The 27,994-nt window shown below is 49.2% G+C and overlaps 1 protein-coding gene across 1 annotated transcript; it reads right to left on the bottom strand.

Moving 5' to 3' along the window:
- Window positions 1-27,994, bottom strand: LOC103190221 (deleted in malignant brain tumors 1 protein-like). The gene is made up of 7 exons (XM_042345314.1): window positions 27,884-27,994; window positions 18,494-18,602; window positions 16,343-16,378; window positions 14,598-14,915; window positions 7,534-7,785; window positions 4,360-4,644; window positions 1-1,010 (listed from the first exon to the last, which is right to left on the bottom strand). Exons 1-7 carry the CDS (start codon window positions 27,959-27,961, stop codon window positions 862-864), a joined length of 1,227 nt encoding a protein of 408 aa, XP_042201248.1. The 5' UTR covers window positions 27,962-27,994; the 3' UTR covers window positions 1-861.

Raw genomic sequence — 27,994 nt, 5'->3', positions numbered from 1 at the left:
TCACTACAATTAACAGTATATTATATAAAGCGTTTTGAGACATTCTCCGGGTACGATAGGCTCCATACCCAGGGTTAAAATTATCATCTGTTTATCAATATATTTGTGAAACGCTCAGTTGCAATGGATAGTTTAAGCAAGTAAGAGGAGGTTGGATATATACCTGGGAGCGAGTTGAATAGGACAGGGCATTATGTACAAGTTTATTCAGCTGTCTATATAATTTTCAGGAAATTCCGTGATGTGAAATGTGCTATGTGATTGTATAATTTTTGACATTGTACGTCTCCATCCATTTCCACCTGACCCCTCAATCCTTTACTCCCCAAGTCAAAATCCATTTCCCTCAGACATCCATTGATGTGCTAAGTATGATCATATAGAAAGAGCTGTTTCATCTTAAACCACTGCAAAGACATTTCATAAAATATGTTTGTTTGTCTACAAAATAAATCCCGATACTATGGTTTCACTAATTTGATGACTGATTCTTTGAAATAGCTCTGCAAAGATTAGCTTTCACGTTCATCCGAAAGATACCTTGTCTTTGAAAAGTAAATCTTGAAAGGTGCTTTGAGAAGTTTTCCTGATGTGAAGACTGCAACACCAAATGTGGGAATGGTTATTGTTATTATTGTCAGGTGCATTTAGCCACTCAGTCCTCAAGGGGCCGAATTCACCTCCTCCAGAATGGTAAAGGAGACACACAGAGAACTGGGAAGTGAGTGGCGCAATGTGTGTTAGTCAAAGGCAAAGGCAGGAAATATTATCAAGAGTAAGAGAAAGATTCTACGATCTGAGACTGAGGATAAGCTGAAGACGTGCTGGATTCTGAGAGCCACGAGGAGATCAGTGGAGACGTCAGGTCGTGTCTTCAATAACCCTTTCTTCACTGTTATCTTTCTTTATTGGCCGATATTGAATCACTAGCAGGAAAATAATTACCAGAGGCAATGTGATAACCACTATGAGGCGGGCGACGTTCACAATTCCCTGAGTAGTGAAGGTACCTATGAGAAAGACACAGATACAGCACTGGTCAGTGAATGAATCATGATTATTCCAGTGACGCATATTTTGTCAGCCGGGTGTCTTTATATTACGATGATGGGCTTTCTCTTGTGGACAGGATAAACACGACTGAAATGATTGCACTTTAGTAGAGAAGCACATACACTAAAGCCACTACCATTGCTGGATATTTCCGTGGTTCTATCTACGCCATTGACACAGGGGTATTTGACTGTGGTTGGAATAAAATGCAACGTGGAAGATTAAATCCTGTTTATCCAATCAAATGGAATACAACAACAACAACAACAAGATTTCACTTTTTGAGCGCCTTTGATATCTGGAGGTCGTCCCAAGGCGCTGGACAGTTGGGTCGGGATCCGAGCAGCCGGGAAATGGTCAGGATAACGGGAGGGAATGGAGGGAGCGAGGAAGGTGTAGAGAGTTGGGAGGGGAGCTGAAGGCACATTCGAAGAGAAGGGTCTTGTGACCGGCCTTGAAGGAGGAAAAGGAGAAAGCAAGTCGAAGACACTGGGGGATGGAGTTCCAGAGCCTCGGGACTGAGAGGCTGATGGCCCGGCCACCGATGGTCGGGCGGTTGGGGCGGGAGATGTGGAGGAGACCGGAGCCAGAGGGACGGAGGGTACGGGCAGGTAAGTAGGGGGATAGTAGGTTGGAGAGTTGGAGGGAGCAAGGCCGGAAATGGCCTTGTAGATGAGGATGAGGATCTTGAATTCGATCCTCTTGGTGATGGGAAGCCAGTGGAGGCGAGTAGGGTGGGAGTGGTGGGGGCGCGAAGCCTGGTGCGGGACAGTACACGAGCTGCAGAGTTCTGAATGACCTGCAGTGTGGAGGGAGGGCCGGGAAAGTCGGCGAGGAGAGAGTTCCCATAGTCCAGCCTTGAGGTGTTAAGGCATGGACCAGAGTTTCAGCTGCGTGAGGGTGAGGTAGGCTTCGGGACCACATCACTCCCACCCTCGCTCGCCTCCACTGGCTCCCCATCCCCCACAGGATTGATTTCAAGATCCTCATCCTCACCTACAAGGCCATTCACGGCCTTGCTCCCTCCTACCTCTCCAACCTACTATCCCCCTACCTACCTGCCCATACCCTCCGTTCCTCCGGCTCCGGTCTGCTCCATGTCCCCCGCCCCAATCGCCCTACCATTGGTGGTCGGGCCTTCAGCCTCTCAGCCCCGAGGCTCTGGAAATCTATCCCCCAGTGCCTTCGCCGCTTCCTCCCTCTCCTCCTTCAAGGCCGGTCTCAAAACCTTTCTCTTTGACCGAGCCTTCAGCTCCCCTCTCGACTCTCTTCCCCCTTCTCGCTCCCTCCCATCCCTCCCTCACCCTGACCATTTCCCCCTCCTCGCTCCCTCCCTTCCCTCCCCTCACCCTGACCATTTCCCCCCTGCTCGGGTCATGACCCAACTGTGCAGCGCCTTGGGACGTCCTCCTGACGTGAAAGGCACTTTATAAATGGAATCTTGTTGTAGTTGTTGTTGTTGCCGTAGTCTGGCGATATTCTGGACTATTACAACAACAACACCCTGCATTTATATCGTTCGCTTAACACAAGATAGCGCCTGGTAGCGGTACATAGAGAACCATTGTTTGCCAACCATGTCAGAGGGCGAGGGAAATGTGAAAATGGAAACAGTTAAAGAAGTAAACGAACAAATGACATGAAAGATAGATAAAGGGATGTTCAGGGGAAAGATTAAGGGGAGCACACCAGTGGATAGGGGACATAATGCTGTCATCTATTTCATAGAATCATAGAATAAGATATTTTTACAGAACAGAAGTAGACCATTTTTTTTCCTTTTAAAGTACCTATCTGGTTCCATTTTGAAAGCTATCGTCGAATCTGTTTCCATCACCCTTTATGCAGTGCATTACTACCAACACTCTGGATAAAAATATTTCTTCTCACCTCTGCTTCTTTTGTCAATTATTTTAAATCTCTGCTCTAAGGAGAACATTCCCAGCTTTTCCAGTCTCTCCGCATATGTAAGTCACTCGTTCCTGGTAACATCATGGTAAATGTCCTCACTACATTCTACAAGTCCTGAAGGCTTTAGCATGCTTCCTAAAGTGTGGTGCCAATAATTGGATTCGATGCTCTAGCTGAGAACTAACTAGCTATTTCTAAATGTTCAACAGAAGCTCCTTACTTTTATATTCTATGCCCCAATTTATCAAGTTTGTATCCTGTATTCTGCTTTTTAAAAGCCTCGCCAACCTGTGCTCCCACCGACAAAAATTTTGCTTATTTGCATGCCATGTCTCTCTATTCCTGCACCCATTTTTAACGGCAACATTTATTGTATATTGCCTATCCTCGTTCCTCTACTGAAAGTGCATCATTTCAAGCTGCTCTACATTAGCTTTTACCATGCTGTCTGCCCATTTCACCAGCCTCGCCATATCCTCCTGCAGGATACTGCAATCCTCTTCACTTTTTGCTACACTTCCAGATTTTGCGTCATCTGCGAACTTTAAAATGTTACCTCTATAGCCAAGAATAGATCATTAATGGATACCGAAAAGAACATTTGGAATAATACCGGCCACTGGGGGACACCACTATATAAGATTTTTCAGCCTGAAAACAATGCTTTACTACTCGTCACTGATTTCGGTCTTCAGACAATGTTACATCAATGTTACCTTATTTCCCTTAAACGCATGGCCTTCAATTTTGCTAATAAACACGTTTTTGGCACCTTATCAAACGCAATTTGAAAATCTAGGTAAACGACATCAACTGCACTTCCTTCATCAATTCTCACTGTTATTTGATTGAACAATTCAAAGTAATGTTAATATAGAATATATACAATCTTTAGGGTTGGGGGACGTGCTGGGAGAGGGGGAGAGGAATGTAGATGCAATATCAGAATCGAATACCGCCTGGTTGAACTCTACTCCGGTTCCTGAGCCAGAAAGGTTCGCATTATCCCAGGGCACTCACGGCTGATCGCCAGGACCTAGAAGGGCAGACCAGTTACTGCGAGTAGGCAATACTATCAGGCAGCTTCTCTTACCCCTACAGCCAAAGGACTAACTAACGGTAAGGGTGGTACTAGCCGGGCAAACAGTGTGAGTGCTTGCCAGATAGCGCTCGCTCTCAATAACACACTCTGTGGGTTTAGCTGGAAACGCTCAGACATTTGCCTCAACGCAAGCTCTGGAGTTTGGCTCTCACAGAGCCACATGCAACACCATCCGGGATTGATGGGCAGCAAGTCTCCCATCCTCCATGATACAAGAAGGCTCGGTGGGGGAGTGTGGGGAGCAAGGTGGGATAGGAGGCAGAGAGGGGTGAGAGAGGGTAATCCGCTCTTACCAGACAGAGAGATTCTCATTCCCTCGCTCTCTGGCGATGTTAACTCTCGGCCGTCTATGTGCGTAGTATATTTACATGAGTAATTTCCTGCAATGATCTCCGATGGGGTGAAAGTGGCCGTGTTGTTATTCTCTGGAGATGATTGTGAGATGATAAAGTCGCCGTTTCTGTATAAAGAGAAATTGCTGCCAGGATAACTCCCAGAACATGAGATTTCAACACTTTCCCCTCTCACAAACCCCCGGGAATCTGGCTTCATAGAAATGTTGGGTTTCTGGAGCGGATCTGGAATTAAAACACAGTAAAGGTAATCTCACAAACACTCGTTCTGATCTGTGCTGTGACAGTGAACATCAGGATCAACAATCAGCCCAGCTTCGGCCTGTGCGACTGTTATCCTGAGGTTTAATACGAAGCAGAAATTTGGCTGTTCTTAAACTGGATCTTGTTTCGCCGCTGGATTTGTGCTGGAATGAAACAAATTTCTATGATGTTGGGGTCAGTCTGAACTCGGGGACAGTGTGAACTCGGGGTCAATGTGAGCTCAGGGTTAGTGGGAGCTCGGGGTTAGTGGGAGCTCGGGGTCAGTGTGAGATCGGGGTCAGTGTGAGCTCGGGGTCAGTTTGAGTTCGGGGTCAGTGTGAGTTCGGGGTCAGTGTGAGCTCGGGGTCAGTGTGAGCTCGGGGTCAGTGTGAGCTCGGGGTCAGTGTGAGCTTGGGGTCAGTGTGAGCTCGGGTTCAATGGGAGCTCGGGGTCAGTGTAAGCTCGGGTTCAATGGGAGCTCGGGGTCAGTGTGAGCTCCGCTTCAGTGTGAGTTCGGGGTCAGGTGAGTTCGGGGTCAGTGTGAACTCGGGGTCAGTATGAGTTCAGGGTCAGTTTGAGCTCGAGGTCAGTGTGAGCTCGGGGTCAGTGTGAGCTCCGCTTCAGTGTGAGCTCTGGGTCAGTTTGAGCTCGAGGTCAGTTTGAGCTCGAGGTCAGTTTGAGCTCGAGGTCAGTTTGAGCTCGGGGTCAGTGTGAGCTCGGGGTCAGTGTGAGCTCGGGGTCAGTGTGAGCTCGGGGTCAGTGTGAGCTCCGCTTCAGTGTGAACTCGGGGTCAGTATGAGTTCAGGGTCAGTGTGAGCTCGAGGTCAGTGTGAGCTCGAGGTCAGTGTGAGCACCGCTTCAGTGTGAGCTCTGGGTCAGTTTGAGATCGGGGTCAGTTTGAGATCGGGGTCAGTGTGAGCTCGGGGTCAGTGTGAGCTTGGGGTCAGTGTGAGCTTGGGGTCAGTGTGAGCTCGGGGTCAGTGTGAGCTTGGGGTCAGTGTGAGCTTGGGGTCAGTGTGAGCTTGGGGTCAGTGTGAGCTTGGGGTCAGTGTGAGCTTGGGGTCAGTGTGAGCTCGGGGTCAGTGTGAGCTTGGGGTCAGTGTGAGCTTGGGGTCAGTGTGAGCTTGGGGTCAGTGTGAGCTCGGGGTCAGTGTGAGCTTGGGGTCAGTGTGAGCTTGGGGTCAGTGTGAGCTTGGGGTCAGTGTGAGCTCCGGGTCAGTTTGAGCTCGAGGTCAGTTTGAGCTCGAGGTCAGTTTGAGCTCGGGGTCAGTGTGAGCTCGGGGTCAGTGTGAGCTCGGGGTCAGTGTGAGCTTGGGGTCAGTGTGAGCTTGGGGTCAGTGTGAGCTTGGGGTCAGTGTGAGCTTGGGGTCAGTGTGAGCTTGGGGTCAGTGTGAGCTCGGGGTCAGTGTGAGCTCGGGGTCAGTGTGAGCTCGGGGTCAGTGTGAGCTCGGGGTCAGTGTGAGCTCGGGGTCAGTGTGAGCTCGGGGTCAGTGTGAGCTCGGGGTCAGTGTGAGCTCGGGGTCAGTGTGAGCTCGAGGTCAGTGTGAGCTCGGGGTCAGTGTGAGCTCGGGGTCAGTGTGAGCTTGGGGTCAGTGTGAGCTCGGGGTCAGTGTGAGCTCGGGGTCAGTGTGAGCTTGGGGTCAGTGTGAGCTTGGGGGTCAGTGTGAGCTTGGGGTCAGTGTGAGCTCGGGGTCAGTGTGAGCTCGGGTCAGTGCGAGCTGGGGGTCAGTGTGAGCTCGGGGTCAGTGTGAGCTTGGGGTCAGTGTGAGCTCGGGGTCAGTGTGAGCTCGGGGTCAGTGTGAGCTCGGGGTCAGTGTGAGCTCGGGGTCAGTGTGAGCTCGGGGTCAGTGTGAGCTCGGGGTCAGTGTGAGCTTGGGGTCAGTGTGAGCTCGGGGTCAGTGTGAGCTCGGGGTCAGTGTGAGCTCGGGGTCAGTGTGAGCTTGGGGTCAGTGTGAGCTTGGGGTCAGTGTGAGCTTGGGGTCAGTGTGAGCTCGGGGTCAGTGTGAGCTCGGGGTCAGTGTGAGCTTGGGGTCAGTGTGGGGCCGGGGTTCCTTTTCCCTTGTCCGCCAGGTCATGTCGAGATTACGGATTCAAAAGCAGAAGCAAATTTCTCCTGGTGACCTGGTGGACACTTCCCCAAATAAAATTAATCATTCGCTTCTCGTGATCTTTTCTGTTCTCAAACTACTATCGTTATTATTGTTCTCCGTTTTGAAGATCTCCCCCGACAGGGAATCTTCTGGTGTCGGGGAAACTCACACCCAACTCATTGGGACGTTTTCCTCACGTGAGCGGCTCTCGTCACGTGTTATTGGTGTAACCCAACTGTACAGCGCCTCGGGACGTCCTCCCGACGTGAAAGGCGCTCAATAAATGGAATCTTGTTGTTGTTGTTGTTGTAATGACTCGGGTAACGTCACTGTGCTCATCCCCTCCCCCTGTGCTCAGACCTTTGTGCTCACAACCCAAGGCTCACCCTCCCCTCCGTGTTCACCTATCCTGTGCACAAAGTCACTCACGCCCCTCTGATTACCCACCGCCTACACTCAGATTGACTCACATCTGCTCACCCCTCTGTGTTTAAACGTATCCCCTGAACTCACACTCATTCCCCTGTGCTCAACACCTTGTGTTCACACCCACCCCCTATTATCACACTCACATACCTGTATTCGCTCCCCCTGTGTACAACCCACTCGGTTTTTACTCGCCCCCTTTGCCAGCCATATTTGCTGATAATTACACTGTTGTGCTCAACCCCTGTGACCACACTGACCTCGCTGTGCTCTTTTTCCCACTCTTACTCCCCTGTGCTCACATCCCCCAACACCCGGAAGCTGTGCGAAGGCCCGTTGTTGTTGTCTTCAGTACCTGAACAGAATATCCCACCGTCCTGTACGTGTCCGCAGTCAGGCCAACCAACCACAGGCCCCGATCCTTTTCCAAAGCGAGCGTCACCTGAGGCTGATACAGCAAATCCACATTCCAAATATTTACAAATATATCCTGCCATCTCCATGTTCAGGGTCTCGCCACAAAGTGTTCCCCAAGTGTCATTGGTGTACATCTCTACTCTCCCCACACAGCGATTGCCTCCATTCACCAGTCTGGGTGGTTTACTTCCTGCCAATTACATACAATACATTACCTTCAGCCACAATTTCAAACACATCTACAATTAGCACACAATATACCATCAGAAACTGCTGTCGTGTGACCCTCGGTTAACACAGGAGTCCTGCTCATCCAGTGTTCCCATCCCCTCCTCGGCTCACCGCAATCCGCCCTCATGTGCTCACACTCCCATAACGTGTGTTCACGCCGCCTCGCCCAATGCTCACCTACTCTGCGTTACCTTCCAGTCCCAATGCCCACAACTCCGGCCTCATTACGCTGTTCTCACACCCCCAACCAGAGCTCGCAAACTCTGCGCTCTACCACAACCGTGCTCACCCCGCCTTCTGTTTAAAGCCTATGCTCATACACCACTTGCCCAACTGCTCCCCGTCGTCACCCGCCCCCACGATCACCTGCCCCGTGTTCACCGAGCACGTTTTCAACCACGATACGTTCACCAACTTTTTTCTCACCACCTCTCTTCTCATTACACCTTCGCTCAACCACCATCGAACAGCACCTCCACCGCCCCCAACCCAATCTAACACTCCTTGTATTCCCAACTGTGCAACGCTTTTTTGCTTAACCCTTGGTGCTAACCCCCCTTGTGCTCAAAGTGGGCTGTGCTCACCAGCTCCTAGATTCGCCCCCCCCCAACCGTGTTATCATAATATGAATAATCGTTGCATGTTATATAGCGCTTTACACGTCTTCTGGGCGTCTCAAATAACTTCACAGAATGTACTGTAAAGTAACTTCACTGCATATTTTTCTGTGGGCGAAACGCGGCAGCCAATTACGCAAAGCAGTGTCCCACAAACATCCGCGTAATGAAGTGAAGTGACCATTCTTTATTGTATTTTTTTCTTGAGGGACTATTATTTTGCTTGTGGAGCAAAGAAATTTGAACAAGGTTTCGCTCTGCTGGGAATCGAACCAAGGTTCCTCGCTTGCCATCCGAGTGCTCTAACCAGTGAGCTACATGACTCCTGTAAACCCTGTGCTCTCCGCCTCCCTCGTGCTGACCACCCTTTTGCACCTCACCACCCCCCATCTGTTGCTCAACCTACCTATTGTTCACAACCATTTGCCCCAATCCCGCTGAGCTCACCCGCGCAACCTGTGCTCAACCCGCCTGTGCTCACCTGCTTTCTAACACACTGTGCTCACTCCCTGTTCTGAACCAACACTTTGTTCCCCTGTGCTCCCCTCTGTTTCCATCCCCACTGTGCTCACCCCACCCTGTGCTCTTCCCCTGCGCTCATTCCCTGTTCTCATCATCTGTTCTGGTAACCACTATTTCTGACCCCCCATTTCTGACATCCACCCGTCTTCCCCTTGTGCTCACCCCCCCCTGTTCTCAGACAGCTGTGCTGATCCCTGTTTTCGCTCCTGCACTGCGCTTATTCCCTTGTGCTCAACCTCCACTTTACTGACCTCACCCAACTATTGCACATCCTCCTGTCATCTCACCCTGTTCTCAATCCCTGTTCACACTCCCCCTGTTTTTACCCCTACTGTCGGGGAGCGGCAGCAGGAGAGCGCGGGGAGGAGCCTGGGCCTACTGACCCAGGTACTTAAACTCGACGCCGGAGCGAGTGCAGCTCGGCAGGGGAGGGGAGGGAGGTGTGGGGGCGGAGCGGGGGAACTGCGACGTCATAGATTAGTTTTCAGGTGAGTGCGCGCGCACAAAAAAAAAAAAAAAACAACAAAAAAAAAACCCTCTGCGCCCCCCCCCCCAGGGCTCACATCAGAGCCCACTATGGTCCTGTTGGGTTCGATGCCCCAATCTGCGGGATAATGCCATCCACCTGACCGCTCGCTCCCGGTCCCCGCGTGCGCACTATGGCTGCCGCTTTGACCCGAGCCCCCTCACCCCCTCCCTCCCTCCCCCCTCCTCTCTCCCCCCAAACCCTCCCCCCTCTGCATCTCTCCCGCTCTCTCCTCCTCTCTCTCCGTCCCTCTCGTCTTCTATCCCCACTTGACCCTCCCACAACCTCCCTCTGTTCCAGTCTGGGAATCCTCCGCCGGGCTCACCGTGGCACTCGGCGTTGGCTGTCCAGCAGCAGCCACACCGACTGCCCCATTCCCCACCACTCTCGCCAGCCACCCCGGACACAGACCCGGGGAGTCAACCTCTCCTCCCTCATCCCCATCTCCCCCACCCCTGCCTCACAACCTGGACCCCCCTCCCCTCCCACACACCCTTCTGTCAACCGCTCCCTCCACATCGGACTGCAAAATGTCCGCTCCCTCTGCAACAAGGCCCTGGTCATCAACGATCTCATCCTTGATGAGAACGTTGATATCATGGCCTTGACAGAAACGTGGCTCACCCCAGGCGACACCTTCCCCCTCACGGAGGCCACGCCACCCGGCTACACCTCCCACCACATCCCCCGCCCCAACCGCCGTGGCGGTGGTGTTGCCCTTATCTCAAGGACACCACTTGCCCTATCCCCCTACTCCACTGGCTCTTTCCCCTCCTTCGAGCACCTCACCCTCTCCCACCCCTCATTCCTCTCCCTTAAAATCCTCCTCCTCTACCGGCCCCCTAAAACCTCTCCCACCTTCATCTCTGACATTTCAACACTCCTCACATCTCTTTGCCTCTGCTCCGATCGCCTCATCATCCTGGGCGACTTTAACCTACACTTCACCCCCTCCTGCTCCATCTCCACAGACTTCTCTTCCCTGCTCTCCTCACTCAACCTTTCCCTACACATAAACTCCCCCACTCACAGTCACGGCCACCCACTCGATTTGGTGATCACCCGGGGCCTCAGTGTCTCGGATGTCACTATTACCGACAAGGCCATCTCCGACCACTACTTCATCTCCTTCACCACCTCCACCCCCCTCCCCACCTCCACCAGACCCACCACCATCTTCTACCGCCCTTGGAAGAAGTTACCCCCACAATCCCTAACCGATGCCTTGGAGTCCTCTGAACTCCTCTCCCTCTGGCCTTCAACCCTCACCGACCCCTCTTCTCCTCTCTCCCTCCTCCACAATATCCTCTCCTCCACACTCGATACTCTTGCCCCCATCACTTCCCGCACTGTCTCCTACTCCCGCTCCTCCCCCTGGTACACCACCCACCTCCGCTCACTGAAATGCCAGGTGCGGGCTGCTGAGCGCACCTTTGTCAAATCCGGCTTAACGGTCCACCGACAAATCTGGCTGGACCTCCTCAAAATTTACCGCTCCACTCTAGCCTCGGCCAAGTCGTCCTTCTACTCCAGGATAATCCTGGAGGCGAAGAACAACCCCAGGCTACTGTTTTCCACCACATCCCGACTCCTCCGTCCCCCCGCCACCCCGCGCAGGTCATCTCCTCCAACCTTCACTGCGAGGAGATGCTGGATTTCCTTGAATCCAAGATCAAGGGAATCCGCTCCGCGGTCACTTCCCCTCCAACTTCCACCCACCACCCACCCCTTCCCTCCCACACTCCGACTCCTACCCATCCTCCCCTACACACCTTCGTACCCGTTTCCCCACCCTCTGTCACTGAACTCATCCTATCCCTAAAACCAACCACCTGCTCCCTTGACCCCATCCCCACTCCACTCCTTATCTCCCAGCTCCATTTTCTTGCCCCACACATCACTGACATCATAAACCTGTCCCTCTCCTCTGGCTCTGTCCCCATTCCATTAAAAACTGCCATCATCACGCCCACCCTGAAAAAACCCTCCCTTGATGCGTCGCAGCTATCAAGCTACCGGCCCATCTCCAACCTCCCCTTTCTCTCCAAGGTCTTGGAAAGAGTTGTCGCCTCCCAACTGCGCTCTTTCCTCTCCACCCATTCTCTTTTTGAACCCCTTCAGTCAGGTTTCCGTGCTGCTCATAGCACAGAAACTGCCCTGGTCAAGGTCACCAATGATATCCTGACCATCTGTGACCAGGGCTCCCTCTGTCTCCTCGTCCTCCTCGACCTATCGGCAGCATTCGATACGGTCGACCACGCTATCCTACTCCACCGCTTGTCCTCCCACCTCAACCTTCAAGGCACTGTCCTTGAATGGTTTAGGTCGTACCTTTCTCACCGTCTTCACTTCGTCTCAACGAATGGCTTCTCCTCCACCCCCCGTACTGTCTCATGTGGTGTCCCTCAGGGCTCTGTCCTCGGTCCCCTCCTCTTCACCCTCTATATGCTCCCCCTTGGTGACATCATCCGCAAACATGGGGTTAACTTCCACATGTATGCGGATGACACCCAACTCTACCTTTCCTCCTCTACTCTCAACTCCACGACCACCGATGTCCTGACAGCCTGCCTGTCCGACATCGAGTCCTGGACGAGAGACAACTTTCTTCAGCTCAACGTGCGAAAAACCGAGGCCCTCCTGATTGGCTCACGTCAGCGCCTCCGCACCTCAGGCGCTGACACCATCAGCATCCAAGGCTGCACTCTCCACCTCTCAAAGCCAGTCAGGAACCTCGGCGTTTTGTTCGACCCTGAGCTGTCCTTTCTCCCTCACATCCGCACCACAACTGGCACCGCCTTCCATCACCTCCGGAATATCGCCAGATTACGGCACTACCTCACCCCTCACGCTGCTGAAACCCTGGTTCACGCCTTTGTCACCTCAAGGCTGGACTATGGGAACTCTCTCCTCGCCGGCCTTCCCGCCACCTCCCTCCACAAGCTGCAGGTCATTCAGAACTCTGCAGCTCGTGTACTGTCCCGCACCAGGCTTCGGGACCACATCACTCCCACCCTCGCTCGCCTCCACTGGCTCCCCATCCCCCAGAGGATTGATTTCAAGATCCTCATCCTCACCTACAAGGCCATTCACGGCCTTGCTCCCTCCTACCTCTCCAACCTACTATCCCCCTACCTACCTGCCCGTACCCTCCGTTCCTCTGGCTCCGGTCTGCTCCACGTCCCCCGCCCCAACCGCCCTACTATCGGTGGTCGGGCCTTCAGCCTCTCAGCCCCGAGGCTCTGGAACTCCATCCCCCAGTGCCTTCGCCTTGCTTCCTCCCTTTCCTCCTTCAAGGCCGGTCTCAAAACCTTTCTCTTTGACCGTGCCTTCAGCTCCCCTCTCGACTCTCTTCCTCCTCCTCGCTCCCTCCCTTCCCTCCCCTCACCCTGACCATTTCCCCCTCCTCTCTCCCTCCCTTCCCTCCCCTCACCCTGACCATTTCCCCCCTGCTCGGGTCATGACCCAACTGTGCAGCGCCTTGGGACGTCCTCCTGACGTGAAAGGCGCTCTATAAATGGAATCTTGTTGTTGTTGTTGTTGTTGTACTGTGCTCACACCTTTTCTCAACCCCACTGTACTCACCTTCACTTCGCTAACCCGCCACTGTGCTCATTCCCTGTGCTCAGCCACATGCGCTCACCCCTTCTTTTCACCCACTGTTCTCAGCCCATAAGTGCTCATTCTGTGCTATTATCCACTGTTCTCACCCTCTGTGCTCATCCGTAGTTCTCACCCAGTACTTTGCTCCCCTGTGCTCAACCCGGTGTGCTCACCTCTCTGTTCGCACCTTCACCTGAGCTTCCCCACTCCTATGTTGGGCTACCGGTGCTCAAAGCCTGTCATCACCGTGCAATGTGCTTACTCCCCATTGCTGACAACAGCTCCATTGCTGACCTTTCTTCGTACACCTCTGCTCACACCCTGTGCTCATCCATCTTTGCTCAACTCCGGTTTTGCTACACACATTGTGCTCCATCCCACTGTATACAGCCCGCTGAGTTTACACCCTGCTCCCAACCAGCACGGTGTTCCCCTGTGCTCACTCTCCTTCTCTCATCCCCCTGTGCTCACCACCTTTTGCTCAGACCGTTGTGCTCACTCCCTGTTCCCAATCAGCACTACGCTCAACCCCCATTGCTGACACACCAGTGCTGAACACACTGTACTCACCCATTTTTCTCTCTAAGCTTTGTTCACCCTTCTTTGCTCATCACCCCTGTTCCCACTTCAACTGGTCTCAGCACGCTCTGCTCAGAAACCCGTGCACATCCCACAGAGCGCTCAAACACCCTGTAGTGACAAATCTGTGCTCAATCCATTGTGCTCACACTTACTGTTTTCCCTCCCTTGTTCTCAACCCCCTGTTCTCATCCCCCTTTACTCCTTGATTGCAGCCCCTCGTTATGAACACACCACTGTGCTCACTTACCTCTGCTCACTCCACGCTGTTCTTTCCTCGCCTGTGCTTCCCAGCCCCGAGCTCACTCCACACGGATTACACATCCTGAGCTCCAACCTCTACTCATTCCCGCCCTATTGCTCTCAGTTTCCTCCGCGCGTTGTTACACCACCACTGTGCCAGCGCCACCTTGAAATACCCATCCAATTGTGCTCGCCGCCTGTGCTTACGCTCATCCACCACTGGATGTTCAGCCCCACTGTGCTTTTCCCCGAGGGCTCACACTCCCATGTGCACCCACTTTCCTCACCCCTTGTGCTCCCTCTTCTGCTGACAACAGCGGTGAACAATATCTTCATACTCATCCGCCCTGTGATCAATCCAATATGCTACCCTCCTCCCCCGTGTGGAACAATATATTTTCAGTCCGCTGTCGTCACCCAACTGCGCTCAACATCCTGTTTTCACTCCGTTTTGCTCAACGCAGCTCCAGGTGCGTACCCAGCTGTGCTCACCCCAGTGCTCCCCCTGAGCCTCCGCCCCCTGTGCTGAAGCGGCCTGTGTTCACCCCCTACACTGTGCTCACCTCTTCCCCTGTGCTCTCCCGCTGCGTTCAATCATATGCTCACACCCCGACTGTGCTCAAACCCACACCGCGCCCCGCTAACCCCTGCGAGAACGAGTTGATCATCAGAGTTACTTACCTGAGCAGATGACGCCGACATCGAAGGAGTGTGACCAGTAATTGTGACCCCAGGCCCCTGAAGGACAAGATCGCAGAGCAGACTCGAACCCTCTGCATTGAACATTATACGCCACAACACAGCCTGATCCTTTGCCAAAGTAAGCGCCTCTGGGGGCTGAGAGCGCTTTTCCACAGCTCAGCTCCTTACACACAACAGCCGCTGCCTTCATATTCCAACCGCCAAAGCCATCCACTGTGCCCCATTCTCCTCTGTGGTAAAGCTCTACTCTCCCGGCACACGGGCTGTTGCCATTCACCAGCCTCACATTCACACTCTCTGCAAAACATCACATACAGTAGTAAGATTCTAGTTCCTGTATAACTTCCAGTCACCCAGGATAATCCGATGCGTTATGCAGCGAAGACCTATCACAGAGCCTCCCCGTCACCCTCAAACAGGCACAATCCCATGTCACCAGCCAAAACACACCAATGCATTGCGCCTCCCAAAAGGGCACAGCCACCAACCAAAGCATAGCTATCACCAGTATAGAGTTCGGAAACCCAAGGGGTATACCGGTTTCCCCCCAAGTTACAGACACACCAGGAAGAGCACCCTCTCCCAAGGCACGGCATCCCACGGCACGACCACTCACACAGCTCAGAAAGCCACATGGCACAGCGCCAACCAGGCACAGCCACCTCTAAGCACACGCTCCAACCGCTTGGCACATCTCTCCCACCAGAGCAGAGCCCACAACGTATAGGAGCCCCAGTCACTACAAAGCGCATCAACGGAGAACAACCCCATTCAGGCACAGATCCGCACCAACACAGCCCTCACCCCCAGTGCATAAACAAACCGCCCCACTGCGCAGTGCACACGCATGGCCACTTCACAGCAACCCACCTCTGCATTGCCCAGCCACCCCCACCCCACGCCCCTAACTCCCTTCAGGGCGCAAACCCCCACAGGTCACAGCCCCACCTCAAGTGCAGTGCATTGCCTAGCAGTCCGAGCCACCTAAGCACAGATCCTGCAGAGGGCAAACCCCCCACTAGCAGCACCCATTCCAAGGGCCCAGACCACTACAGGGCACAGGAACCCTCTCTAGCACATACCCTCCCGAGGGCACGTCCCACTACCAGGCAAAGCCCGTCTGCACATTGCACAGCCCCTCACGCCCAGGCAAAGCCCCACCGAGGAGGGCACATATGCCGTTAGGCATCGCCCCCAACCACCTCCCCATCCCCCGGATGTAGCATCCCCTGGGGCGCAGCTCTAATCTCTAATTTCCAACAAAATTCCCTCAGTCTCCCCCTGAGTTTCTAGAGCATCCTATCATGTGACAACTTTTCAAAACGCTTCTGTAAACCCAGACGCACAGCGGCCACAATTACAACTTGCATTTGCACAGCGCCCCTCACACAGGATAGCGTTCCAAAGCGCTTGTCAAAGACGGAGAACGACTCCGAGTTGCGGGTTGAGGAGGTGACTTTAGGCACGGTCGAATAGGAAGGTCTTCAGGCGCCACCTGGGAATTGGGCAAGGCGGAGGGATAGATTAAGATACTTTCAGGGTATCGGGGTGTAGTGCCTGAAAGCGCGGTCACCAGGAGGGACAAGGGTAAGGTTGGAAACAGAATGTTAAATTGGCCTGTGGATTGGGTAATGGTTTCTCCTCCTGATTCCCAGATGGTGAAGCGAGGCCGAGTCTCACTCTCAGCAGCTAATGTTCCCACAGCAGCTTCTGGAGTCACTCACCTGCACATTCCCCCGTCTTTCCCTCCAGAAATATCACTGCGGAATAACAGAAGCAAGATCAAAGCAGTAATTATTAATACAGTGATTCACTCAATCAGGAAAACCATCTGTCCGGTCTATTACACCATAAGCGGTCGGTTCTCAACTACAAGGCAGCCATGTAAGATCATCAACATAAAAGGCTCGAGAGAGGGAGAGAGCACAGTCACCGACACTATGCGGAGAGCAGGTGGTTTGGGAATGAACACAAACCCTTTCACAGACAAATACACACACCAATTGGCCGAACAATCATTTTCTGTGTGAGCACTGTATGTGTCTGTGTTTCTGATTCGCTTCTCGAAGAGGATAGAGTTTGGTGACGGCACATAAACAGAAACACCTCTCCTCCACCTCAACTCTCCCTACTGTCATGTGCTCTCCCGTCTCCATATTCTCTCTACTCCATATTCTCGCTTCTCCTTTCCACTCCTACCCTCTCTCCTCTCATGTCTCCTTTCGCCTCTTTCTCCTCTCCGCTCCTGTCTCTTTTCCACCCTATCTACTCTCCTCCTTCTCCCCTATCCCCCCTCTCTCCTCAAATAACCGCTCTCCCATACTCCTCACTCTCTTCTCGTCTCCCACATCTCCGCTCTTCCAACTTCTCCTCTCTTCACACCTCTCCTCTCCTCCCTGTTCTCTCCCTACTCCATTCTCTCCTCTCTCTGCTCCTCCGCTCTCTCCTCCACGTCTTTCTCTTCCCCGCCCCTCTCTCTTCTCCTTCCCTCACTGCTTTCTGCCTTCTCTCCTCTATCCCTTTACTTCTCCTACCCTCTCTCCTCTTCTGCCTCTCCTCTCTCCACTCCTCCCTTTTCGCTCTCCCCTTTCTATCCTCTCCTGCATTCTCTCGTCTTCTCTCCTCTCTCCTCCCCATCTCTCTCTTCTCCGCGCCTCTCTCTTCTCCTTCCCTCACTGCTCTTCTGCCCTCCATCCTCTATCCCTTTTCTTCTCCTACCCTCTCTCCTCTCCTTCCACCTCTCCTCTCCCCTCTCCCCCTTTCCCCTCTCCTCCCCTCTTTCCTCTCGAAATTTCTTTTCTCCGACCCTCTCTCTTCTCCTTCCCTAACTCCTCTCTTCCCCTCTGTCCTCTATCCTTTTGCTGCTCCTATCCTCCCAGCTCTTGTCTCCCCTCTCCCCTCCCCCCATTCCCTTCTCCCCCCTTTCCCCTTTCCTACCCTTTTTCCTCCCCTCTCTCCTCTCCTCCCCCCTCTCCTCTCCTCCCCTCTCTGATCTCCGCCTTCTCCTCGCCCTCTCCTCCTCTCCTCTCCTCAACTCTCTCCTCCCCCGCCTCACATTTCTCCTCCCTTCTCTCCTGTATCCTCGCTCGCCGCCTGTCTGCTCCCTTCTCTCCTCTATGAAATGCTCTCCCATTTAAACTCTCCCATTTGTTCACTCTCCTCTCCCCCCATCTCCCATTTCCTCTATCGTCTCCTCCTCTCTATCTCTCCTGACCGATCTCTCCTCTCTCCTATCGCATTTCTCCTCTCCTATTTAATCTATCATCTGCCCCCTCTACTCTCCACTGCTCTCCCCTCTCCCATCTATTCTCCCTCCTCTCCCATTTCTGCTCCCTCTTCCCCCTTCTCTGCTGTTCAGTCCCCTCTCTCCTCCTCAAGCTTTCCTCTCTCTCATCTCTCACCTACTCACTTTCCTCTCGTCTGCCCTTTCTTCTCTCCCCTCTCACTGTTTACTTTCTTCTCTCCAGAACCGGGAACAGAACACCAAATTACAGGGATACGGCGCTTTTCGCTTCTCGAGAACGTCCCAGGAGCGAGGAGGTCAGGGATCTGACGATGAGGGTCTTGAGAGGTTCCCGCAACACATCAGTGCTGACCTGACTCCATTTGCTGCCCATCAACGAACGGGTCGACTTCAACGAAGCCTTGGTCGGAATAGGACACGGACTGCCGATTTCTGGATGATCTCCAGCCGATGGAGGGAGGAGTTGTGAAATACGAATAGCAGGGAGATTACTCAGTGGCGGAGACCGGCAACGTTGCAGAGCCCGGGAAAGGCGGAGCGGGTCATGGCACATATGTTTGGATGAAGGACAATTGAGGGTCAAATAGGACGCGAGTGTCATCTCGGTGATTGAGTTGGAAGCAATACTCACCGAGTAGCAAAACAACAAATGTCTTCATCCTGAGTAAGAGGAGGAGCTGGCGAGGTTCAAAGGCTCGAGGGCTGTGTCTGTTTCGAAGTTTTGGGTGATTCTCCGCAGACTTGGAGATAAATCACACGAAGAAGATCTCAGGATCAAATTTTGCTGCGATCACTGATGTCTGTGATCCACAAATACCAACTTCCCTATAACGCACAGACTCTGAGACTCTCTCCCGCCCTCTCTCACTCCGTTGACCACAGGAAAGCAGCGCAGCTCATGATGTCTTTTACTCGAACTACAATATGCCGGTCATCCACACCTCTGCTAAGTGTGATTCTAAATTTGTTGTTTTTTGTGAATATTGTGAGCCATAATGTGGAGTACGGCGCGTGGGTTGGGGTTTCTGAGCTGGACTAACAGTGGCAGCTCACCAGTGTCCAGAGGATGCAAACTGTGCAGTTTTAGTGCATTAAGTTGAAGCAAAGACACTCAACTCAAAGAAGGATATCAAGTTCTTGCGGAGGGTGCAGATGAAATTCACCAATTATGATAACAGGGTCGATGGTCTACAGTTATGTGGAGAAACTAGGGAAACTAGGATTATTTTCCTTAGAGCAGAGAAGTTTAAGGGGGTATTTAGTAGATTAGTGATCAAAATTACAAGTGGTTTTGAAAGAGTAGATAGGGAGTATATATTTCCACTGGCGGGCGAGTTCGTAAACAGAGGACACAGATTCAAGATAATTGGCAAAAGAATCAGAGGGGAAACCACACAAGGAGAATTCTTTTCACACAGAAAGTTGTTACGGTCTGCAACGCATTGTCTGAAAGGATGGTGGAAACAGATTCAAGAACAACTTTTAAAGCGAAATGAGATTGGTAACTGAAAAGGGAATTGGATGGAGACTTAGGTAGTCAGCGGATGTATTTGGTTGATTCAAGATGAAACATTTGCAAGTATATGGCGAAAGAGTGGGGGTGTAGGACTGATTGTGTAGCTCTTTCAAAGAGCTGACACCAGCGCGATGGGCCGAACGGCATTTTTCTGTGCTACAAGACTCTAAGTTTCTCTAACTCTCACACCCGGTGTAGCTCACGCAAACGGACCACAACACACATACCACCATACACAGTAGGTCACAAAACATACATCAAATTTAATTCACATCATATACTGTAAATGTGCTTTGAGACTTTTCAATGACGTGAAAAACGATGGATGAAATACAAGTATTATTACTGTTATTTGTACCACTGTGACTAATATCATTATTATCACACAGACCTCCACGAGTGTCTTCGACCGTGAACTCCTAAACCCCGAGCCTCATTCGAAACAGCTTCAAATCCCCAGACACCCCTAACCTCAACCATCTTGCTAACTCTAATCCTGATACAGACAGTCTCGCTAAACCTGACCCTCACACTTTCCCTGTCCCTTACGCTGACCCTAAATCCTAAAGTTACTCTAAACCTGACCCTAACCTTGAGCATCACCAGACAACCCCTCACCTCAGCTTCCAATTTTTTGGTGGAAAATAACAAAACAAGTAAAACTAAAACCAGACAAAATATGAGAAGCTGAAATTGGAACAGGGGATTAGGTACAACAACAACAATAGATTAGATTTATAAAGCGCTCTCCACGCCGAACAGCGTCTCAGAGCGCTACGAGGGTTTGAGCTGTGAAAACGGATCACTGCAGTTTCCCGTAAATACAGAATTTTTTACATTGTCCTTATCAAAGCTTATCAATAAGCTTGACAGACTGCCCAAAAGCAAACACAAGTCGCTTGTCCGTTTGTCATTCTGTCTGTATGTCTCTTTTTCTTTCTCCCTATCAGTCTCCATCTCTCTCTAACTCTCTGCCTCACACACTGTGACTCTCACAATCTCAGTGTCTCTGATTCTCTCTTTCTGTCACTAACCCTGTCTCGCACTCTCGATTTCTCTCACTGTCACACACTTTATCTGTAACACACTCTCCATATCTGTTACGCACACAAACTGCATCCCTCAAATCCTCTTTCTTACGAACACAATGTGTCTCTCAAACCCTCTCCATCTCTTTTTCGCACACACTGTGTCTGTCTCTCAGTCTCTCTCTCACCCACATTGTGTCTCTCACACAATGAGTCTGTCTCTATCTCTCTGTCACAAGCTTTGTCTCTCACACTCTCAGTCTCTCTCGCGTCCTGTCACAAATTGTGTCTCTTACACACTCAGTCACTCTCTCACACTCGCTGCGTCTCGCACACTCCGATTCTCCGTCTATCTGTCGCACAATGTGTCCCACAGACTCTCAGTCTATCTTCCATATGCTGTCTTTCACAATCAGCCTCGCTCTCTCTCTCTCATTCTCTCTCTCTCACACACACACTCACAATCTCTCTCTCACTCTCTCACACACCCAATCTCCCTCCATCTCTTTCACTCCCCCCCTCTCTCTTCCTCTCTCTCTCCATCTCTCTCTCGCTCCCTCAGTCTCCCTCGCTCCCTATGTATCGCTCACAAGACGAGCGTTTGAAATAGTTGACAAAATAAAAAAATTATTGACAAGCGTTTGTCTCTTTTTTCTCTGGCAAATACTTTGAGCTGATGGTAGACATTCTGTTACTAATGTACACGTTGGTGCTCAAGAGGGATATTTAAACTGTATTGCTAATGACTGGGACTTTTCTGACATTAAATAAGAGTTCAGCTAAATGCTGTGATATTGCACCTGTAAGCCTTGTTAAATTAAATATATATTTGCTAATCGTGGAAAATAAAGCAACAGTTGTCCACTTCTGTGCTTTATCTGTCCAGGCCTCTGTGTTGCTTTGAGTGTGGACAATAAAGAATTAACTTGAGAGTTTCCCAGCCTTGCTGTCTTGTCGGCTTTTCAGGACATTACAATCAGATAAGAAAGCCGGTCTCCAGCCTACAATACCACGGTTGACCACTTACAGAGTCAATATTTCTGTCTTTCAACCTGCGTGTTTAACTCAGTATAATACAACTGACATTTTTATAGCGCCTTTCACATCAGAAGTTCTGCTGTTTGAGCAAATGAACGTAATTCATGTGAATCTTGATGGTAACATTTTACACTATCAACCTCTCTTATCCACCCGGTTTCTCTCACACTCTCTATCTCACATCTCCAACACTGTGTAGCTCACACTCTCAGTCTCCCTATCTTCACCTTTTCTCTGAAAAACTGAGTCTCCCTTCATCTGATGTTCTCAAAATCTCTGTCACTGTGATTCCCACACTCTCAATCTCTCTACATCTGTGCCTCTCAAAGTCTCTGTGTCTCACACACTTTGTCTCTCACACTGTGTTTGTCTCTCACACTCCCAAACGCACAATCACACTCTCTCACTCTCACTCTCTCTCTCCCTATTTCCCCCCACACTGTCTTACAAACTGTGTCTATCTCAATCTTAATCTCTCTCAATCTTAGTATTTTTTCTCTCTCTCTGTATGTAGATCGCTCCTTCTGACTAACTCAGGCACTAAGATGAGATGATAAATTGAGGTTCAATATGTGCCACGTTGAAGACAAATTTGAAGTTTCCGAGACGTGATTTGGAAACGAGTTAGAAATGTCTCCAAATGTTATATTACAGACGAGCTCAGTTTAACTTTATAAAAGGGATAATATTGGACATGGTGTCAAATGGCAAAGCTGATTGTGTAGCTGAACCACTGCCATGGTGTGAGCTTAGCAACTTTACCGATATAAAGTGGAGTCCTGTAGCTCAGTGGTTAGAGCACTCGCTTTGCAAGTGAGAGACCTGAGTTCAATTCCAGGCAGAGGGCGAAACCTTGGGCAAGTTTCCTTACTCCACACAGAGCCTAATAATAATCCTCCAAAACCCAAAACAATAATAAATTGGTCATTTTCAATCCACGACTGTTTGTGGGACATTGCTGTGCGCAATTGGCTGCCGCGTTCGCCCACAAATATACAGTTAATTCACTTTACAGTGTGTTCTGTGAAGCGCTTTGGGATGTCCTCCCGACGTGAAAAGCGCTATATCAAATGCAAGGATTATTATTATTATTATTATTATTATTATAAACCACACAACACCTCCCAGCAAAAAGGGCTCAAACTTTTAACTGCAAAAAGAAAAAACAGTTACGCAGAACAGCAGAATTTCTTTGGCTGTGTTTTGTATCTGTATTTGGACAGTAGACTCGCCTGGAATCGCAAATCTGCTTATCAGGAATAATAAAAATAATCCTTGCATTTGATAAAGCGCCTGATCAAAGTACAATAATTCTATCTTTCACGCTGCATTTTTAATACAATATAATTCAACTGACATTTATACAGCGACTTGCACTTCATGAGTGCTGCTGTTTGTTAAATTAATGTAATTCATGTGAAATCTGATGTTGATATTGCTCACACTCTCAGTCTGTCTCACAAACATTGTTACTCTCACATTCTTTCTAACACTCTCTAACACTGTGTCGATCACACTCAATCTATCAATCTCCACCTTTGTCTCTGAAACTCTGAGTCTCCCTCCACCTGTTACTCTCAAAATATCTGTCACACACACCTTGTCTCTCTCAGACTTTCAGTCTCTCTCCATCTGTGTATCTCAAAGTCTCTGTAACATACAAACTGTGACTCTCACACAATGTCTCCCTCTCTCTCAAACTCGCAATCTCCCTCTCCCTCTGTATCTCTCACACTCTCGCTCTACCCCTATTTTTCCCTCACACTAACAGTCTGTCTTACAAACGATGTCTATCTCAATGTTAGTCTCTCACTCTATCTTTTTCTCTCTCTCATATATATGTATATATATATATATATATTTATATATTTATATCCTCTTCTGCCTAACTTAGGCTCTAAGATGAGAAGATAAATTGAGGTTCAATGCGTGCCGCGTTGAAGACAAATGTTAAGGATCCCGAGACTCTATTTGGAAAATAGTAAGAAATTTCTCCATGTTAGATTACAGACCAGATCAATTTGCAGATCGTATGCATGGGTTAATATTGGACATTCTGTAAATCGCAAAAGCTGATTGTGTAGCTGAACCACTGTCATGGTGTTAGTTCAGCAACTTTACCGGATACGAGGCACAAACCACACAACATCTCCCAGAAAAAGGTCTCAAGCAAAAGCTAAACGGAACAATAGATTTTATTCAGCGGTGTTTTGTGCCTGTGGTTCTCTGGAAAGTGATCCTGTCTGAAATCTCAAATCTGCCCTCCTGGCTGGTCTCCACAGCTCCACAATACACAATATTCGCTTAATTGAGAGTTATTATTATTATTATCCCCAGCACTGCTGTCTTGTCGGCTTTTGAGATATGACAATCAGATAAGCAAGACATTCTCCACTCTGCATCACCTCGGTTGACCACATGCCAATATTTCTGTCTTCCAAGCTGCAAGTTTAATACAATGTAATACAACTGGCATTTGTATAGCGACTTTCATTTCAGGAGTATTGCTGTTTTTGCAAATTAATGTAATTCAAGTAAAATCTGATGGTAACATTGCTCACACTCTCAGTAACGCTCACAAACAACATTTCTCTCACCAGTCTCTCACACTCTCTAACACAGTGTAGATCACACTCTCAGTCTCTCTGTCTCCATCGGTGTCTCTGAAACTCTGAGTCTCCCTCCCTCTGTTATTCTATAAATATCTGTCGCACACACATTGTGTCTCTCACACTCCCTGTATCTATCTATCAGTGTCTCTCAAAGTGTTTGAAACACACACAATGTGACTCATACGCTGTCTCTTTCTCACATTCCCAATCTCACTATCCATCGATATCTCTCACACTCTCACTCACTCTCCATATATTTTGACTCACACTATCAGTCAGTCTTATAAAATCTGCCTATCTCAATCTTAGTCTCACTCTCTATCCCAATAGTCTCTCTCTCTATGCCCTAACTTAGGCTCCAAGATGAGAGGATCAATTGAGGTTCAATGTGTGCCGTGTTGAAGACAAATGTTAAACATCCCGAGACACTATTTGGAAAAGAGTAATACATTTCACCGTTTGTTAAATTCCAGCTCAACTTAAGCCGTATGAAAGGGTCAATATTGGACATGGTGTCAAATGGCAAAAGATGATGTGTAGCTGAACCACTGTCATGGTGTTAGCTTTGCAAATTTAATGGATATAAAGCACAAAGAACACAACACCACGGAGAAAAGAGGGCTCAAACATTTAACTCAAAAGGGAAAAACACAACTCAACGGAACAACAGAATTTCTTTCGCAGTGTTTAGTGCCTGCATTTCTCTGGACGGTAAACACGTCTGACATCTCAATATGCCCTCCTGGCTCGTCCACACAGCTCCAAAATATTCACTTAATTGAGAGTTCCCCAGCCTTGCTGTATTGACCGCTTTTGAGAACATTACAATCAGTTAAGGAAGTCACTCTCCACTCTGCAACGCATCGTTCTACCGCTTAGGGAGCCAATGTTTCTGTCTTTCAAGCTGTGAGTTTAATAAAATATAATACAAATTACATTCGCATAGCGCCTTTCACTTCGGGAGTTCAGCTGTTTATGCAAATTAATATGATTAATATTAGGTAACATTGCTCACGCTCTGTCTTTCTCGCACACACTCTTGGTCTCTCACACTCTCTCTCACACACTCTGAAACACGATGCAGCTCAAATTCTCAGTCTCTCTATCTCCATCTGTATCTCCCACACTCTCAGGCTGCCTCCATTTGTTTATTTCAAATTCACTGTCACACACACACGGTGTCTCTCACACTCTCAGCCTCTATTCATCTGTGTCTCTCAACGTCTCTCTCACACGCACTGTGTCTCTCACAACCTATCTCTTCCTCTCATACTCCCAATCTCACTCGAACTCTGTACCTCTCACACTCTCTCTCCCTATGGGTCTCACAGGACTTTTTGAAAAGTGTTTGTGTCTTTTTTCACTGCAAAATAATTTGAGCTGATGACAGACATTTCGTTTGCAATCTATACATTCGTACTCAAGAGGAATATCTGAACTTTATTGCTAATTACTGGGATATTTTAGATAGTAATCAAGTGCTCAGCTGAATTTTGTGATGTCGCAACTGTAGCCACTGTTAAGCTAAATGTGTATTTACTACATAAAGCAAGAGGTGTCCACGTTTGTGCTTTATCTGTCCAGGTCTCTGTGTTGCTTTGAGTATGAATAATAAAGCGTTTAACATGAGAGCCCCCTAGCACTGCTGTCGTGTCGGTTTTTGAGAACATTAGGGTCAGATAAGGAAGCCAGTCTCCAGTCCGCAAAACCTCGGTTGACCACAGGTTGTCCCAATAGTTCTTTCTTTCAAGTTGCAAGTTTAATACCATGTAGTTCAACTGACATTTGTACAGCGACTTCCACTTCAGGAGTTCAGCTGTTTGTGCAAATCAATGTAATTCATGTGAAACCTGATGGTAACATTGCTCACACTCTCATTCTCTCTCATAAAGAGCTTTATTCACATTTTGTCTCACACTAACACTGTGTAGATCACAATCTCAATCTATCAATCTCCATCGTTGTCACTGAAACTCTGAGTCTCCCTCCATCTGTTACTCTTATAATATCTGTCACACAAACATTGTCTCTCTCAGTCCCTCAGTCTCTCTCCATCGGTGTCTCTCTAAGTTTCTGTAACACACAAACTGTAACTCTCACACACCGTCTCTTCCTCTCACACTCCCAATCTCAATCTCCCTCTACATCACTCACACTTTCACTCACTCTCCACATATTTTCCCCCACTATCAGTCTGCCTTACAAACTGTGTCTATGTCAATCTTAGCCTCTGTCTGTCTGTCTGTCTGTCTGTCTGTCTGTCTGTCTGTCTGTCTGTCTGTCTGTCTGTCTGTCTGTCTGTCTGTCTGTCTGTCTGTCTGTATATATATAGATCCCCTTCTGTCTAACTTAGGCTCTTAGATAAGAAAATAAATTGAGGTTTAATGCGCGCTGTGTTGAAGACAAATGTTAAATATCCCGAGACTCTATTTCGAAAAGAGCTGGGAATTTCTCCATATGTTAGATTACAGACCAGATAATTTTAAGCCGTGTGCAAGGGTTAATATTTGACGTTCTCTAAATGGCAAACTTAACTGTGTAGCTGAACCACTGTCTGGTGTGAGCTTAGCAACTTTAACGGATGTAAAGCACAAACCACAAAACACTTCCCTGCAAAAAAGGGATCACACATTTAAATGAAAAAGGAAGAGAAACAACTGAACGGAACAACATAATTCTTTAATGGTGCTGAGTAGCTGTATTTTTCTCGACAGTAAATTAGTCTGATATTTCAAATCTGCCCTCCTGGCTGGTCGCCGCAGTTCCGCAGTACACACTATTCGCTCAATTTATAGTTCCCCAGGGATTGTCTTGTCGGCTTTTGAGATATTAAATCAGATAAGTGAGACATTGTCCACTCTGCAACACCTCGGTTGATCACATACAGTGCCAATATTTCTCTCTTCCAAGCTGCAAGTTTAATACATAATAATACAACTGGCATTTGTTTAGCGACTTTCATTTCAGGAGTATTGCTATTTGTGCAAATTATTTAATTCGTGTGAAAACTTATGGTAACATTGCTCACACCCTGTCTCCCTCACACACACGGCATATTTACACACTCTCTCACACTCTGAAATACTGTGTAGATCACAGTCTCAGTTCCTCAATCTCCACCGAGTCTCCCACACTCTCAGTCTCCCTCCAGCTGTTTCTTTCAAATTCACTATAAATACCGTGTGTCTCACAATCTCTCTCTCTCTCTTCCTCTGTCCGTCTGTCTATTTTAAGCTCTATGACTCTAAGATGAGACGATAAATTGAGGTTGAGTTTGCGCTGTCTCAAAGACAAATATTCAATATACCGAGGCGCCATTGAGAAAACAGAAGGGAGTTTCTCCATATTTCAGATTCCAGAACAGCTCAATTTAAACTGAATGGAAGGTTTAATATTGGACATTGTGCATAACGGCAAAAGCTGATACATGGCTGAACCACTGTGATAATATTGGCTTAGCAGCGTTATCGGATAAAGCACAAACCACACAACACCTCCCTGGAAAAAGGTCTGAAATATTTAACTGAAAAAGAAAAAAAACTAAACACAACAGCAGAATTTTTTTACCGGAGTTTTGACTCTATAGTTCTCTAGAAAGTAAACCCGCTTGTAATCTCAATAATGCCTTTTAATAATAATAGTAATCCTTAAATTTCATATAGCGCATCTTCACCCCTTCGAGACGTTCCAGAGACGTATTCGATATTTCGGACAAGGCTTTTGTTATTCAGCATCAAATTTCATTTATGTAAGAGAACAAAGAAGGTAGAACCTGAAAGGCAAAATTTTAATCAGCAGAATAAGCAAAAGTGGTCACCAACTCTTACCTTTCTACCCCACATCCATTTCCTGAGCAGGACCTCTTCTTTCCACTTCCACCACATTGCACGACTCAATCCGTGCATCACATCCACATCAGACAAAATACTGATCCACGC

The sequence above is a fragment of the Callorhinchus milii genome, unplaced genomic scaffold (genome assembly GCF_018977255.1).
Source record: "Callorhinchus milii isolate IMCB2004 unplaced genomic scaffold, IMCB_Cmil_1.0 Scaffold40, whole genome shotgun sequence".
NCBI classification, from domain to species: Eukaryota; Metazoa; Chordata; class Chondrichthyes; order Chimaeriformes; family Callorhinchidae; genus Callorhinchus; species Callorhinchus milii.
The sequence above is the reverse complement of the archived record's forward strand: the minus strand, read 5'-3'. Positions and strand labels throughout refer to the sequence as shown.